We start from the raw sequence: 18,870 nt of genomic DNA, 5'->3' as shown, positions 1-18,870 counted from the left end.
TTGAGCAATTAGTACTACCTTTTTTTTAAGTAAGCAGGCCAATAGAACTTCAAGGTGATTTATATCCAAACAGATATTTGGTATACACTAACTACTGTAAGGGCTATGATATGAAATTCTTGTGCTTCAATAAGCTGCATATAAGTAAAATTTATTAATGTGTATGTTCTTAAATGTATGACAGTTCCTCTTTAATGAAACAATTCCTCATTTCTGCACGTCTACTCTACAGAATGGATGGTATATGGACCAAGAAATTCTTTGCTGGTTTTCACAAGATAAGAAAAGACCAATATAACAACTTAATGGATATTATGAAATATGCAGAAGAAAGATGGAAATATTTAACAGAAGACAGTATACAACTGAAGATCATCATACATAGAAAAGTCTTTTAAAAGCTATTGTCCAGCAATGGACGTCAATTGGATGTTGGTGGTAACTTATACAGCAACAACATTAGTAAAATAATTTAGAAAATGACTATGCTGCTTTTGACTTGCAACTTATAATTTGAGAATAATGTGTCGTTAAACAATTCAATTTCACACATACATTCTCAGATTTCAAACATGCAATAAGTGGACCACAAGTTGTTGTATTTTCAGGTTATTTCAAATGACAATGTAACAAAATGATGCCCAGGTCAATATACTTTTATGCACAAATTCCAAATCGCATAGAATGTAAGCTAACTTTTACCTTATTCATAACATTGACAGTTGAAGGATGTGTCCAGTAACAATCATGAACTGATACAAATGTTACATTATTTCGTTCACAAAACAATGATGTCAGCATCATGTGGCTAGAGTCCAGAGAATGAATAAAATTTGGTGGGAAAGCATTTTTCTGTTTCATCACATTTGGGCGTCTGTAAAAGAAATCAATGAGATTAGTGAAATACAATGGCAGATATTTTATAGTAAGTGCAATTGGAAATTAATAAAATAAGCAAATTTGACAAACATGTTTTTAGATTTTCAGAATAACAGTTACAAAAAAATATACTGACTTACATCTGGCACTTCATGAAAAAAAGACCAGGAAAAAAGGTTTACACATATAGAAATAAGTGACCTGTAGAATCTACTGATCAGTTAAATCAAATATCAAATGGTAGTTGCACATATACTAAGGCAAGTAATAGTCATACTTGTCCACTGCAGAAAGGTGGAGCAACATTTAACAATCAGAGTCAAATATCAATCATAGCTACCATTTTTTATTGGCTTCTTCGCCATTGACCCTGTCTATTCATCTGAGCCAGCCGTTGTGACCGAGCAGTTCTAGGTGCATCAGTCCAGAACTGCACTGCTGCTACAGTTGCAGGTTCGAATCCTGCCTTAGGCATGGATGTGTGTGATGTCCTTAGGTTAGTTAGGTTTAAGTAGTTCTAAGTCTAGGGGACTGATGACCTAAGATGTTAAGTCCCATAGTGCTTACAAGGGAACCTCCCCATCGCACCCCCCTCAGATTTAGTTATAAGTTGGCACAGGGATAGGCCATGAAAAACTGAACACAGATCAATCGAGAAAACAGGAAGAAGTTGTGTGGAACTATGAAAAAATAAGCAAAATATACAAACTGAGTAGTCCATGCACAATGTATGCAACATTTAGGAGAGTGCCAGCTTACGAGCGCCGTGGTTCCGTGGTTAGCGTGAGCAGCTACGGAACGAGAGTTCCTCGGTTCGAATCTTCTCTCGAGAGAAAAGTTTAATTTTTTATTTTCAGACAATTATCAAAGTTCAGGCTCTCACACATAATCAACTTCGCTCTCCAAAATTCCAGGGCATGTTGAGATTTGCTTGGACATATGCACAATTTTACGGTCTACACACGGAAACATTTGAAAACGTAAAAAACATATGTTTTGACGGAGCACAGGGAAAACTGTGTGACTGTGAAACTGTTGCATTCATTTGTTGCAGTTTATGTGACAAACTCTTGCGTTTTCATCACTTTTTTGGGAGTGATTATCACATCCACAAGAAAACCTAAATCGGGCAAGGTAGAAGAATCTTTTTACCCATTCGCCTAGTGTGCAAGTTAGGTGGGTCGACAACATATTCCTGTCACGTGACGCACATGCCGTCACCAGTGTCATATAGAATATATCAGACGTGTTTTCCTGTGGAGGAATTGGTTGACCTATGAACTTGCGATCAAATGTTTTCGGTTCCCATTGGAGAGGCACGTCCTTTCGTCTACTAATCGCACGGTTTTGCGGTGCGGTCACAAAACACAGACACTAAACTTATTACAGTGAACAGAGACGTCAATGAACGAACGGTCAGATCGTAACTTTGCGAAAATAAAGAAAGTAAAATTTTCACTTGAGGGAGGACTCGAAACCAAGACCTCTCGTTTCGCAGTTGCTCACTCTAACCACGGGACCACGGCGCTCCTCAGCTTACATTTTCCCTAATGTTGCATATCTTGCACATGGACTACTCAGTTTGTATATTTTGCTTATTTTTTCATAGTTCCACACAACTTCTTCCTGTTTTCTCTATTGATCTGTGTTCAGTTTTTCAAGGCCTATCCACTGTGTCAATTTATAACTAAATCTGAGGGGGGTGCGATGGGGCATTTCCCTTGTTAGAGCCATTTGAACCATATTCATCTGAAGCTCTGACTAAAGTGGTCTACTTTTTGCAATACTTATTATTTGATTTTTACTTTTTCTACTACTATCACTATCTGAAATTCATTTTTATCTACTTCTTCACTACAGCCACTGTCCGTTCACCTTATGGTTTGGCTACGCTGATCTATTCTTTGCTAAGCCTATCACTTGCCTGTGTCTTTTTTCTATTTAATTTCTTTGTCAGTCACAAAAAAGAAATTTTGGATTTGACTAACTACATAGGCTACTGCAGCTGGAGTAATGATGAATAAAATTTCTGAATGAGATTTTCACTCTGCAGCGGAATGTGTGCTGATATGAAACTTCCTGGCAGAGACTCGAACTCAGGACCTTTGCCTTTCACAGAAGCTCTCCTTTCTTCCAGGAGTGCTAGTTTTGCAAGGTTTGCAGGAGAGCTTCTGTGAAGTTTGGAGGGTAGGAGGCGACATGCTGGCAGAAGTAAGTCTGTGAGGACGGGGTGGGAGTCGTGCTTGGGTAGCTCAGATGGTAGAGACAAAGGTCCCGAGTTCGAGTCTCGGTCTGGCACACAGTTTTAATCTGGCAGGAAGTATCAATAAAATTCTTCTGGGTGCTATCCACATCACAGTAAAATACTTTAATTATAAACTTAAAACCAACATTTTGACCTTATTACAATGGCCTTCCTCGGGGCAAGTTTGGAGAGCCACCACAACCCAGCTTACAGGTATTCAGTTCTGCACATGCTGACTACCAATGCCTAGCAGATAAGTGATACTAACAACATCAAAGAAGAATTGAGGGCACTAAACCACACTTTTCGCACCACTGGTTATGACAACACTACAAGAAAGATGACAAAGGCCAACAGAAATAAAACAAGGGAAGAGGACAAGGAAGAGCAGCTTCCATTAGTGCACTTACCATATATGAAAGGTATCAGTGAATGGCTAGGCAACACAGTCTGCCAATGAGGTTTCAGACTGATTTTCCGCAGCAGCCACAGGATCACGACATGATGGGTTCCACCAAGACTGCAGTCAACAAACTAAATACTGCAGGAGTATACGAACTATGTTGTAGAGTATGGAGCTGCCTAAAAAATTATCACACAAACAGTGGAACATGGATGCTCTGTGCGATTAGCACAGCATAATAAACTAGCATAATAGCATAATAAACGTTTCAGGAAGCCCGTGTGCTGGCAAGAGGTGACTGAAATCATTAAACAGCCTGACAACATCAGTAGAGAGGATGGCCACAAACTTCCGGCATTCTGGCTGTCAGCTATCACAGATCAACAGGCCGCAAGTGGTGGCAGGGCAGAAGCGTCGCTAAGCATGGACATGACAGCCTAAACAAACAGTTTCAAGAGAACCATCAGCGCATTTCCACACACATACCAGGAAGAAAACACGCCTCGCCGAAGCCATGCGTTGATTTGCAGACTGTTTCCAATCACTGATAAGCCAGTTACCCCTCCAATAGCTTCTTTTATACCCTCAGTAGAGATATGTAAACAGGCAGAAGACGGCACTGTGGTTGCCAATGCCTATATAAAACAACAAATATCTGGAGCAGTTGTTACATCGGTTACTGCTGCTACAATGGCAGGTTATAAAGATTTAAGTGAGTTTGAAAGTGCTGTTATAGTTGGTGCACGAGCAATGGGACACAGCATCTCTGAGGTAGCAAAGAATTGGGGATTTTCCCATATGACCATTTCACGAGTGTACTGTGAATATCAGGAATGCAGTACAACATCAAATCTCCAACACCGCTGCAGCCAGAAAAAGACCCTGCAAGAATGGGACCAACAACGACTGAAGAGAATCGTTCAACATGACAGAAGTGCCACCCTTCCGCAAATTGCTGCAGATTTCAATGCTGAATCATCAACAACTGTCACTGTGTGAAACATCATCGGTGTGGACTTTCGGAGCTGAAGCCCCAGTCATGTACCCTTAATGACTGCATGACACAATACTTTATGCCTCGCCTGGGCTAGTCAACACTGACATTGGACTTTTGATGACTGGAAACACATTGCCTGGTTGGACGAGTCTTTTTTCAAATTTTATCGAGCGGATCGATGTGTACAGGTATGGAGACAACGACATCCTCATGAATCCATGGACCCTGCATGTCAGCAGGGTACTGTTCAAGCTATTGGGTTCTCTGTAATGGTGTGGGGAGTGAGCAGTTGGAGTGATATGGGACCCCTGACACGTCTAGATATGACTCTGACAGGTACCACGTATGTAAGCATCCTGTCTGATCACCTGCATCCGTTCATGTGCAGTGTGCATTCTGCCTGACTTGGGCAATTCCAGCAGGACAATGTGACTCTCCAGATGGTCAGAATTGCTACATAGTGACTCCAGGAACACTCTTCTGAGTTTAAACACTTCCGCTGGCCACCATACTCGTCAGACATGAACAGTATTATGCATATCTGTTCAGAAGGGATCTCCACCCCCTCGTACTCTTATGGATTTATGGACAGCACTGCAGGATTCATGGTGTCAATTCCCTACAGCATAACTTCAGACATTAGTCAATTCCATGCCATATTATGCTGCAGCACATCTACGTGCTTGCGGGGGGCCTTACACGATATTAGGCTGGTGTACCAGTTTCTTTGACTCTTCAGTTTATTTATACCTGTGCCCAAGCCTTTGTACGTATGGAATTTATTTTTGACTTATAAAGCTTCTATGTATACACGGTTTGAAGTAGTACAATTGGCAACATCAACAAAGAGCTTGTTTGCTTCACTAACATGAGAGACAGCCACCTACAGCTGGCCGTGCAAAAAGCTACTGCCAATTAGGTCCGTGCCCACAAAATGCTGCCTCTGTCATGGAATAATATAAGCTCACTAGGAATTGCGGATGTTTAAAGTAAAGCGGGAAATTGCTAGGAATACGTGGGATTCAGGGTGTAAAAATTTGCTTGCCTACGCCGCTTCTTCTGCTTCTATGATTTTACATTGGAGAGAAGTAACTTTAGGCCTGGTACCATTAAACAATTTCAGTGGGCTTAAATTCTGCAACAGAATAATTGAGATGCTGTTTCTCAAATTAATTTAGTGTGATGGAAGGCCAGATGTGCTAAAAGAGTTTAAAAATTTAAGTGGATAATTGCTCCATAACTCTGTTAATATAGGTATGCTCTACATTTTCTCCTTCAACATGAGTAAGGATGTACAAGTTAATTCTAGCACCTTGATCATTTTTAGGTGTCAATATGGCCCTTCCACAAAGCCATGGGTTTTCATGAGTTGCTGTTTGCCTTTGTTGGTCATAATAAGTAGAAGAAATGATGTCTTGAAGTGGAAGTACTGCACAGCAGAAATTACCAGGCAAAATTATTTGTCCCTCTTCTTTTGGATATGTGCCCACATCAACTTTATACACTATATCAAAAAGGTCTTATTCACAGCCGCAATTAAGCTGTTATGTGCAGCCACATGATGTGTTGCCTCAGACTTGAGCTCTTCAAGCATGCTGATTTTCGATTAGTCATGGTGTACTCTTCCCATATTATTAAGCAGCAAGTGGGTAGAACACAAGCTTTGTCACTGTTCCCAGACGTGTCACAGATTGTGTGTACAATTACATCCAAATGTATCAGAGTTGTATGAGCAGTATTACCACTGAGTAACAAACTGGGTGCTATTCATGATGAAGTCATAGCAAGAGCTATTTTTGCTTGGGCTTGTAATTGTGATAATAAGATTTTAGTGAGGGCCATTTTTCTTGTCCCACTAGGTGGATCCAGAAATAGAATTTCTTCCATATTACTGTCAACATACTGACAAATGTGTTCAAATACTGTGTGCTGTTCTTCTGATAGATTTTGGATGCCATTTTGGAAGGTTTCCACAAGTTCTGCTGGATTATAACTTGCTGTATACTCTCTGTTGATGCGTTTGCCTTCTTCTAATGGCACTGGAAAGCTGTACTGAGGGAGAGGATTTCCTCCTATGGGCGTAACCAAATTCTGAATAGCCACAAAGCAAAGATTATGAGCATAATTACGCGATCTATAATTCAGTCCACTTCAATATTTTGTCCAATATTCCTATAAAAGTCTTTCACCAGCTTAACCTGTTATTTTTCCACAACACTGCAGCATCAGAAAGGGCACAAAATACCAGCAAAATGGCAAACAAATGATCAAGTAAGGTGGACTATTACTAACACATGCATCAGCCAGAGTGTCATCCCAGTGCTTGTCATCAACAAGTGTCGGTCTAGACTCGCCCATTTTCTAGGCAATTTCAATCAAACACAAAACAAAAATCAAACTGTTATATGTGGGCATCCAAAGAACCAAGTAAACTCAATAAATTTGTTTTTCCTTTTTACCTGTGTTCATGGCTTCTGCTTTAACAGAAGTGTGAAGTGGAAGTTAAGATGTCTACACTGTAGGAGGTAGTCAGGGTTATTCCACCCCCCCCCCCCCCCCCCTTTCCCCCAATGGCTCCTCACTTCATGGTGGTCTATACAGGGGTTCAGCTTGCCTCATTAACATCCACTCCATATAATGCCCTCTAGCAACTGGCCAACATACAGTTAACACACTGTATGTAACCCCAATTAATGCAATTGGTTCATATGGACAATTTTCTAGAAGGTACTTATATCTACAAAATGTTCCATAAAGCAAAATGATAAGTTCTACAACTGTAAATCTTCCTTTAATGGTAAACAAAAAAAAGTGTACGTACTCAAACATATCCACATGAAAGTGATCTTCAACTTTTGATTCTTTGAACTTCAAATTCTTTGGTGGTCGAAAATAAGGTTGCACTACTGGAAGGCCCAAAGGTGTAATCCATTCTACATTCTGACCACATATTTGAGATATCAACCGTGCACATTCCGTAAACCAGTCCTAGAACAGATATGTGATTTACACCAAGCATAATTCAAAATAATGACACAAAAGATATATAACTATAGGGACCAGCTAATTAAAACATAGAAAAAACAGGATACCGAAACATTACCTGCACACAAAGAGCTGTTGTATCAATGAAAAAATCAATTTTTGAAAATATAATATACAAGGATAGGTAAAAGATCTACCCACCAAGCAGCATCAGTAGAAAAAACATAAAAGTTAAAGATATGTGCAAGCTTTTGGAGCCACTGGCTCATTCTTCTGGCAGAAGGGCTGAAGGCGCAAGATAGAGCAATAACTTACAGTCTGGTAAGCCTTCCATGAGCTGGAGTTCTGAGCAATTTTCCCATAAATCTCCCCATTTTCTAACCTCATCACCCCTTTTCCTTCACCCCTCTTCCTTCCCCTCCAACCCTTCTGCCAAAAGATGCATCATTGGCTCTGAAAGCTTGCACATTTCCTCAACTTTTGTGTGTGTTTTCTCCTACTGCTGGTTGGTGAGTACATTTTTTACCTATAAACATATAGAGATGTGTTATACAATCACATCCAAGGGCTGTATCACATTAACCCCACATGACCGATCAGCAATGAATGTTCTGGAACATGACTACACTGAGAATGCTTTTTGAGAAGTTTTTTGTTTTTATTTCATGTGTCTAATACATTTAAAATAATATAAACTTGTTAATGAGAAAATGCCAACTTGCACCATAGTTTGGGGTCAGTGTTGAACTGTAGGGAGCCTTATAAATGAGTGCATAGTACAGTCCAAAGTTTGGAGGAAGGCAGTTGTATACCATCTCCAAAAGGACCATGCCTAGTAGAGGAATGTAGTGTTCAAACCAGCTTCTGCATTGATCACAGCTTTATTTATATACACTTAATTGCCATATAATTACACTCAAACATTCTGGAAACACATTTACTAAACCACACCTAATAACGGCACCTTCATATGTAAGTTTCTTTCTAAACATAAGGACTAACTGAAATATAGTTTTAACATGAAACAGAGAAACTACACACAAACAGCAGCAGCACTGATATTACTATACACTTATTTCACATTTCTGCAACTGGTTCTATTACTAATGAATACAGAGGCTAGTGTTCAAAAGTAATGCAGTCAAGAGCAATAGAAGCACATTTCCTGAATTGTATGTTGGAAAGATAGTAGAATGAGGTGAAGCTAAATCTCATGACATCTGATTTAGAAATGTGCACAAATTATGTAATTAGAAAGGTAATAAAACTGAATAACTGCACCACTGAAAAATCCTTGGTGCAATATAAATAATTTAAGCAGTAAAGGAATCAACTAACTGCACAGCCGTGATTCTGAAGTTTTGATAGACACATAAACAACAATGAGAACTTGGCTAGCTTTTGGATTAATCATTCTTCTGAGCTAGAGTAAGACAACCCCCCTGACACACAAACACACACACACACAAAAATGGTTCAAATGGCTCTGAGCACTATGGGACTCAACTGCTGAGGTCATTAGTCCCCTAGAACTTAGAACTAGTTAAACCTAACTAACCTAAGGACATCACAAACATCCATGCCCGAGGCAGGATTCGAACCTGCGACCGTAGAGGTCTTGCGGTTTCAGACTGCAGCGCCTTTAACCGCACGGCCACTTCGGCCGGCACACACACACACACACACACACACACACACACACACACACACACACACACACACAATATTGTGGTGGCACTGCAACAGAGGGTTATGTTGAGTGGAGTGTGCCAGTAGAGAGCAGAGGTGAGGAGTAAGGGGGAGGTTTGGAGAAGGATGGCCGACAGGTGCGATGAAGAGGCAGTAGCACGTGGGATGGGAATGTGACACCAATGTGCTTGTTCTGCCCACAGGCAGAGTGGTTGTATGCAGCATATTATGACACAGAGGAGTGGATTAGCAGGGAGAGATAGAACAAAGGAAGGCGGAGATTGTGGAGAAGAGGGTGCTGGTGTAGGATGGGTGAATTTAGGGTGGTGGGGTGGTGTTGGGGGCATGGGCTAGAGGAGATTGAGGCCAGGAGGATTACTGGATATGAGCATACAGTGATGGCACAATGCATTCATGAGTACGTCTTTGCTAGCTCTGACAGAGGATTTAGATGAAAGTTGGCAAAGTTCTCAGCCTTGTTTATGAGCCTAATGATGACTCATCACCTCAACAATTTTGCTACCTACATTATTTGTACTGCAAAAAAATCACACAATCCTTTTACGAAATAAACCCTGATATCTGCTTCTGTATTACTTTGTTGCACACAATCTTGTTTCCACAATGGCAGTGGCAATGACAATGGTAATCATGGCTAAGCATCAGGTACAAAAGATGGGTACCCTTGATAACTTTGAAATTAAACTTTTGCAAATAAAGCACAAAAGTGATTACACAGCTGTTTACTGAACACTTTGAGATACGTAATATGTTCTCAGTATAAACAGTGGCTTTTCATCCTGCTATGGGGTATCTACTTTTCTTCTTCTTCTTCTTCTTCTTCTTCAACCAAATAATTCTACTTGTGGCATTTCCAGATTGTACTTGCAAAAGCAATAATATGACGTGGCCAACCTGCAACATCCAGTGCTCTTTGAAACACCTCACCGTCAATACCATAGTTTGAATCATCCGTTGCAAGCTTGAAATCTAAATCGAAAAATTTGGATAGCATGAGCGGCTTTCAATAAATAGTGAAACACATTTATTTCTTGCCCAACTTCAGTTGAAAAAATGCAGAACTTATTTCAGCCCCTATAGTTTCATGAAGTCTCGATAAGTGGCGACGCCATAATATAGCCTTCAAAATGGAGTCTGTAAAGGAGGTGCATTCCAAGCAGAGAGCTGTCATTGAGTTTCTTTTGGTGGAAAACCAGAGCATCACAGATATTCACAGGCACTTGTAGAATGTCTATACAGATCTGGCAGTGAACAAATGCATGGTGAGCTGTTAGACATGGAGTCTGTCATCATAACAAGATCATGCAATCCTGAAAACCAGTCCGATCTCCCGTGTGCCAACAGGCCACACACAGCTGTGACTCCAGCAATGTTGAAACATGCAGACACTCTTATTCAAGGTGATCGATGGATCACAATCATACACCTCACTGCTAACTGGATATCTCTGCTGATAGTGCTGACACACTCGTCCACCAGTTGGAGTACTCAAAGGTGTGCGCATGCTGGGTTCCTCAGTGCCTAACAGAAGACCATAAAGAGCAATGAAGGACCATATGTGTTGAAATGCTTGCGTTACGAGGCTGATTATGATAAGTTTTTTGTTGAACATCATCACATGTGGTGAAACCTGGGTTTATCACTTTGAACTGGAAACAAAATGGCAATCTCTGAAGAAAACATTCAAAGCCACACTCTCAGTCAGTAAAGTCATTGCAACAGTCTTCTGGGGCTCTGAAGGGGTTATTCCATTTGACATTCTCTCTCATAGGCAACAACCAACTCTGACATTATAACAATATTTGTTTATTGAATAAAAATCTCTCGGTGTATATGCCGCGTCAATTCAGGATAAAAATCCAAGCTTTCGACCACTACCTCCATGGTCGTCGTCAGGGCTAAAACTGACTGTCGTGAACTAGCGAGGCTCCCACTTTTAAATGCAAAGGACGACTTCTGATTGGCTGGAATACGTCATAGCAACAGCGATATGGTGCATAGTGAAGTGGTGCCCTCTACTTCCATAGATGTAGTTTCTATCCCGCGTTGCTTGCAGCGCCATCCCTTGAATCAGGAGGTAAAGTTCGGGAAGTTTTTCTCTGCGATTTTTCTTTATCCAGTGCACTCTTCCAAGTGTTGCTAAGTGCTTAGCCGTTGTCTCTGTTAAAGTTATTATTGCTAAGTCTAATGCACTTAGCAACACTTTGAAGAGTGCACTGGATAAAGAAAAATCGTGGTTGAGATTTGCATATGTCACTTTGGGATAATGTAGTAAGACAGTGATGGATGTGAATGTAGTTTCATAATCTCCCACTAACAAATTCAAGACAGTGACCTCAGCAGGCAAGGTGATGCTCACCATCTTCTTCAATGTCCGAGGTCTGATACGCATTGGAATTCCTCGAGCACGGAAAAACCATTAACAGTGATGTGTACTGTGAGACACTCCTTAGTCTGTGCAAATCCATCAAGAGCAAATGGCCTGGGCTGCTCACGGAGGGAGTAATTTTGCTCCAGTCCACACATCTCCAATGTCACACACCTCTAAGGCCACACAAAGTATAATGGCCAAGTTCAAGTGGGATCAGCCCGAATATCCACCCTACAGCCTGGCTTCTGTGACTTCCATGTGGCTGGCCTGATAAAAAAACATCTCAAATGGGAGCACTTTAACTTGAATGACAAACTGAAGAACACAGTGGAGGACTGGCTCCTGTCATAGCCCCAGGAGCTCTGGAAACAGGGAATACTATGTCTCATGAAACAGTGGGATAGTTGTGCTCAGGCCCGTAGTGATTACTTTTGAATAAAGGCTTCACTTACACCCATGTTGTTGTTATGTACCTTTTTTTGAACACCACTCATATTTCTTTAACTCATTATTAGGTATATGATGCATCTGGTTGTATAAGTTTATAATATTCATTGTTATAACTTTGTACTTTTGTCCTACTGGAGGCCTCAGAGCTTTAAACTAACTTAGTTATAGGGGGACTCAGAACCAGGGCATAATTTGGCATTTCTCTAATTAACAAATCATTTCCACATGTAAAAGAAAAAATGAGTGACAGACACAGTTCTCGGACCGACTAAGAATTGAACCTCAGGCCTTGTAAGTTGTAGTCTGATACTTACTTATCTGAACAGAATCACACCAAAACACGTACTATACAAAACAACAAAATATACAATTTTTACTTGCAATATTAAAGAAAAGACCAGAACAGATTTATGCAAGCGGAGTAATGGTTGAAATATTAATGATGACATGGTAAACACAGTGAAGAGATATGAAATAGATGTTTACCAAAAAAAGAGCGGGGGGCCTATTGAGATCTGCTGAACACAAGCTTTTCTGCAGGTTAAGGGACACTGCAGCAAAGTGTTGCAGTTGTACAAATGTAAAAATGTCACAGATCCCACATGCAGCTCTCATCACGTAATAGTAAATAGAGAAATTTGTTACTTATATTTGTTTACAGTTTGGTTTAGACTATTTATAATTCCTTTGGCACTCCACAACTTCAGTTTAGTTCTTGTTGTCACCAAAAGAAATGTTTACAAATGTAATAGTTTCTGGCAGCTTGTTCCTTCAATAATTTTTATATTTTATGAGAAAAAAAATTAAATAATTTCATTGCTTCCAGAGCCAGGATAAATGCAACACTTTGGCAACAGTTCATAACCAGAGAAACACAGAACCCTTGTATTCTATACACTTATGCAATAATTTATGTTCACAAAACCAGATTAAATACACTTATTCCAAGGCTTGATAGTTGACAAAATCATGAGAATAATGAAGTACCTGTATCTCCTTTGTGGATGTAAACATCTCTCGCAAACTATCAAATGTTTTAGTTACAAGGTAAGTTGATGCTGGCCACACAAACTCCTTTGGGAAGCCTTCCAGATCTGCAACAAACAGTTAGAAGAAAATAATTCAACATGTCATTCAACATAAGAGTTATTTATTTTGGAGATGCTGAGTCTCAGATAAGTAGAACAAAAAGACTGTCACAAAATAAGCTTTCAGCCAACAACGCCTTCGTCAAAAATAGACAACACACACATACACACACACACACAAATGCAACTCTCACTACCAGGTAGTCTGGCTTCAGCTGCCAGAGACTGTGGTCATACGTGTGAGAGCTGTGTTTACGCGAGTGTGTTTGTGTGTGTCTGTCATCTGTTTCTCACAAAGGCACTGTTGACCAAAAGCTTATTTTGTGACAGTCTTTTTGTTGTGCCTATCTGTGACTCAGCATCTCCACTATATGGTGAGTAGCGACTATGTAATTAGATGAATGACGAACACTAACTTCACTTAATGAAGGTTTATTCAGCACTTGCACATACAAGAGCGTGGAGCAAACTGCCTCCAGTCAGAACACATACAGTATATATATAGCTACAGAACATTCCAGTACAATGGTTAGTGACATTTGTGGATACTTCTAGAATGTTCGAATTGAATATAGAAATTAAAATTTTACAGTCCAGGTGAGTTCTGAACTCACGACCCTCCATGCAACAGTTTAGTAACATAACCACTACACCCCAGTGCTAATTAGCTTCTTCTGTGACATTGCTCCCTCCTTAAGAGAACAGCATCTCGGTGTCACGTCCTCCTAGTCTGGGTATGAGTCATCGGTCCTGCATACTCCAACTACTGATGACTGATTCTTGACCTGGCGGTAAACTTCTTAGAACTTCTTTTGCTGTTACGCTCTTCATCACCTTTTCAATTGTTGCCTGTTGCTGGAGCCTCGAATTTACCCTGGGTTACAGAATCCTTACAGGGCTTCATTCGAAGGATGTGGACCGTATCTCTGATCTTTCATCGTCTTTGTCAGGGTCGAAATATTCAACTTCATAAGTAACATCAGACAACAGTCTTACAACCTTATAAGGTCCAAAGTAGTGTCTTAGGAGCTTATCAGAGAGACCAACATTCCAAACAGGAGTGAAGATCCAGAAGAGGTCACCAGGCTGGTAGACAACAGGGCGGTGCCTCACGTCACCTTCGGCGGTCGTTTTCTTGAGCCTGCAGCGTGCAGAGTCGAGCTAACTGTCACGCTTCCTCAGCTCTGGTTAATATAGTCATCATCCACGTCATCAGGATGTAACAGAAACACAGCGCCCATCGTCGTAGTTGCCTCTCGCCTATGCACCAGGAAAAATGGCATAAATCCTGTGGTGTCTTGTTTGGCAGTGTTGTAGGCAAACGTCATGAAAAGTAGCACCTCATCCCACTTTCTTTGCTTAACACTGACAAACATTGATAGCATGTCAGCCAAGGTCTCATTAAGTTGTTCAGTAAGCCCATTAGTTTGCGGATGGTAGGCAGGCATCATGTGATGAGTAATGTTGCACCGACAGTTTATCTCTGTCTCAAGATTCGATTGGAAAACTTTCCCTCGATCCATAATTAATGACCTTGGGGCACCATGTTTTAATACGTCTTCCATGATGAATTTGGCTACCTCGGATACTTTGGCTGTTTTCACGGCTTTTGTACAGCATAGCATGTCAGATAATCAGTGCAAACAATAATCCATCTACTGCCACTAGCAGATGTTGGAAATCATCTGAAGAAGTCAATCCCAACACACTGGAAAGGCGTTTCGGCTGGTGGAATTGGTATGAGTCGGCCGGGTGGTTTCTGAGAAACTGCCTCTCGACAGTGCGACACACAGTGACGGAGACTCCTAAATAAAACTGGATAGAAAAATCTCTTGCGGATTCTATCGTATGTCTTAATAAATCCTAAATGTCCGGCCTGAGATGTGTCATCTAAGCACATGTGTTTAGGAATCACTGGTAACCATCTCTTTCCAAACAGATCAAAGTTTTTCTTGCAAAGTAATCCATTAACTACCTTAAATTGTCCTTTCACATCCTCTGACTGATTTAAGGCGAGCATAATTTGAGATATCTTGGCGTCCTTCTTCTGCTCAGCAGAGAGATACTGGGGTGCAGCGAGATAGTCACTATTTTCATCAAAGTCTTGATGGTCTTGCACAGGTTTTCTTGAGAGACAGTCGGCATCTTGGTGTTTTCTTCCACTTTTGTACACTATGGTAATGTCATACTCTTGAAGAAGTAGTGCACACGTGGCGAGTCTTCCCGTTGGTTCCTTAAGACCTGTCAACCAACAAAGTAAATGATGGTCTGTAACAACTGTGAATGGCCTTCCATAGAGATACTGACGAAATTTGTACATGGCCCAGATCACAGCAAGACATTCTCTTTCTGTAGTTGAGTAGTTTCTCTCGGCTTTTGTAAGTGTCCTAGAAGCATTGGCTTTACCCTTCTCTTTTTCATCTGAAATTTGCACCAGAACAGCACCGATCCCATACCCGCTGGCATTAGCGTTGATTAAATTAGATTAGATTCAGTTTTTTTTCCATTGAGCCAAAAAATGAGATGATTCTCGTGGGTGTGGAACATGTCAGAAAGTATGACACAGAAACATAAAACATTTGAATATAATACTTACTACCCTCATCATTTGTCAGGAAAATAAGTTAATACAATGCAGTAAACTGGGAGAGCTAATATTTACAGAATTAACACACTGTCAGAATGAAACACTGTTATGCACTATTAATAAATTTACCATACGCAAATTACCTAATCTTACTGTTAAGACCAAGTGTTGTTAAAACTGAAATCTAACAGATATTTTTACTTAACAGTCTCTGTTAAGATATTCATCTATGGAGTAGGAGTTGCCTATCAAAAAGTCTTTCAAACTCTGTTTAAACCGTGCTTTATCTGAAACCAAGTTTTTAATGGTTGCTGGAATTTATTAAAAATGTGTGTCCCTGAATATTGGACCCCTTTTTGGACCAAGGTGAGTGATTTTAGGCCTTCTTGTAGATTCTTCTTATTCCTAGTACTGATTCTGTGTACTGAGCTATTGGTTTGAAATAGAGACGTATTACTTGCAACAAATTTCATTAAGGAATGAATATACTGAGAAGCAGTGGTTAGAATACAAAGTTCCTTGAACAGGTTTCTGCAAGATGTTCTCGAATTTACACCACAAATGATTCTTATCACAAGCTTTTGCACTTCAAAAACTGTTGCTCGGTTTGATGAGTTGCCCCTGAATATGATCCCATATGACAAAATAGAATGAAAGTAAGCAAAGTATGCAAGTTATTTTTATATTTATATCTCCTACACATGGCATCTTTCTCATGGCAAATCCAGACTTGTTTAGGTGCTTAAGCAATTCTGTGGTATGCCCTTCCCCAACTGAATTTATTATCGAGTTGTAATCCCAGAAATTTAACACTGTCAACCTGTAGTTCTGTAGGTGCTCTCTCATCATACAGACCAATTACAGGGTCAGTCGTCAGAGCTTTTCATATCACATCGAAAGAATCTTGTTGAGCACCACCCCAGATAAATTTAGCATCAGCTTTTAACAACTCTTGGCATGGCCTTGCTTTGATACAAAAGTCTTTGATAAAATGACAGTAATAAGAACATAATCCGAGGAAGTGTCTCAGATCTATAATACTTTTAGGAATAGGAAATTCCGTTATGGATCTCACCTTTTCTGGGTCTGGCCGCGCACCTTTGTTTGACACAAAGTGTCCAAGTATTCAGATTTCTTTTGCTCCAAAGAGACACTTTCTTGGATTAAGTTTCAGTCCGCCTAGTTGGAGACACTTAAGAATAGCCCTCAGTCTTTTTATATGCTCATCAAATGTCTTTGAGAACACTATAATGTCATCTAAATAACAAAGACACATCTTCAGGTTCTTCAGGTTCCTTAGAAGATTATCCATCATCTGTTCAAAAGTTTCTGGTGCATTACACAAACCAAACGGCATTACCTTAAACTCATAGAGGCCCTCAGTGGTGATGAATGCAGTTTTCTCATGATCAGCCTCATCTACTTCGATTTGCCAGTATCCCAAGTACATGGCCATGGTTTAGAAAAACTTAGCCCCCTTCAGACAATCTAATATATCGTCAATTCATGGAAGAGGGTAAATGTTCCTTTTCTTTATCTTATTAAGCTTCCTGTAACCAACACAAAAGCGCCAACTGCCATCCTTCTTCATGACGAGGACCACTGGTGACTACCATGGGCTCTGCGAAGGCTGAATGATGCCATTCTCCATCATTTGCTCTGCCTCATTGCGAATTATTCGAGGTTCCGTTTCTGACACACGGTATGCTCTCTGGGTTATTGGTTGATGGTCTCCATTGCTAATCCGTTGCTTCACCGTCGATTTGTCTAATTTGCTCTTCACCTGTGGACTGATGCAATCAGACAACTCTTGAAGAATGGCAAGTAGCTTCTTCTGCTGTTCCTTCATGAGATCTGGTGATAGTTGAGCTAGAAGATCTTGTCTCATAGTGGTACTGCTAATTTCGCCCACAGACTCGGCATGGGATGTTTCTATGACGCTCAGCTATTCTGCAATTAACGGCTCAGCATTTGCTATGTACATGCATTTTGGAAGGATCTGTGGTTCTCGGCGACAGTTAACTATCCACAATTCACCAAATCTGTTCTTAAATGAGATGACAGAGGCTGGGATGACCAAGTTATTCATCAGTGGCATGTTTCTCTTACATTCCACTACAAGATCCATGGGTTGATGCATGGCATGACACGTGAGAGTTACCTTTCTAGTGCTGACTGCAGGAATGATCACTTCTTCCAGCACACACAGTCTCCACACACTCAGATGCACAACTTCCTGTCCACAGTATCTCATCTCATCTAGCATAATCTTCAAGCGACCACAATCTATAACTGCCTGAGAAGCTTTCAAAAAGTCCCATCCGAGAATGGTGTCATGACTACACACTAAGGGCTGCGTATAGGCACTTATACCCACATGAATGATACATCTTCCTGTATGTTTCACATATTTCCCATTAGCCACCTTCAGCAGAGATGTTTTGTTGTCGACGAATACAGTTTTCTGGAACTGGCAATGGTACTTCTCCGAAATGACTGAATATGATGCTCCAGAGTCCAAAAGATCTTGGGCTGGTCAGCCATCCTCAAGGATATCGACATACTTTCCTATCATTTTTGTAGTGATCGACGGCGGAGGATTTTTCTCTTTGGCGGCCTCACCTCCAAGCTGGTGCACCCTTTAGTTTTCCAGGCAGCTAGGTGATCACTTGGAGCTTCTAAATGGTGATGGAGACCTTGATCGGCGTCTTCTCCAACGGCTAGCTTGCTGCAATGGTGGCCTACATCGTCCTGCACCCACATCTTCTTGTTCATTTTTGTTGTTCTGGAGTTGGTGTCGGCTAATATCGGTCTGCTGTCTTCTGGCATGGGCATCATTAAATATCCGCTGCCTTTCTCGACAATAGCACACCACACGTTTCGGTCGTCAGCAGTGGAAACATACTGGTTGGTTATCCTGGGTCCTCCAGACGTCAGTCTTCCTTGGTGCCCAAACAGGTTCCTCATGCGGCATTGTAGGAACATAACTTCGCCTGGGTGTCGACTTTTTCACCTTTTTAAAGGGAAATGAAGGATGAGAGATTGGGTTCAATGTCTGTTACACTTCCTCCCTTATGACCTCTTGTAGCATCTCGGTTTTTTGCTCGCCATGTAATCCAAGTGCCTTCTGAACTTCCTCTCTCACTATCTGATGA

General features: G+C 40.7%; 1 protein-coding gene across 1 annotated transcript in view; it reads right to left on the bottom strand.

Annotated features, from left to right (window-relative positions):
* LOC126236756 (DNA-directed RNA polymerase, mitochondrial) overlaps positions 1–18,870 on the bottom strand; it is a 295,970-nt gene that overhangs the window by 29,571 nt on the left and 247,529 nt on the right. Inside the window, exons 20-22 of the mRNA XM_049946296.1 lie at positions 13,028–13,134; positions 7,346–7,512; positions 703–874 (exon numbers count right to left, since the gene is read on the bottom strand). Coding sequence (XP_049802253.1) covers positions 703–874; positions 7,346–7,512; positions 13,028–13,134 — 446 coding nt within the window. The remainder of the gene's footprint in view (positions 1–702; positions 875–7,345; positions 7,513–13,027; positions 13,135–18,870) is intronic.

Source organism: Schistocerca nitens, chromosome 2, assembly GCF_023898315.1.
Source record: "Schistocerca nitens isolate TAMUIC-IGC-003100 chromosome 2, iqSchNite1.1, whole genome shotgun sequence".
In the NCBI taxonomy this organism is placed as follows: Eukaryota; Metazoa; Arthropoda; class Insecta; order Orthoptera; family Acrididae; genus Schistocerca; species Schistocerca nitens.
Note: the sequence above shows the minus strand (reverse complement) of the source record. Positions and strands in the feature narration are given on the sequence as shown.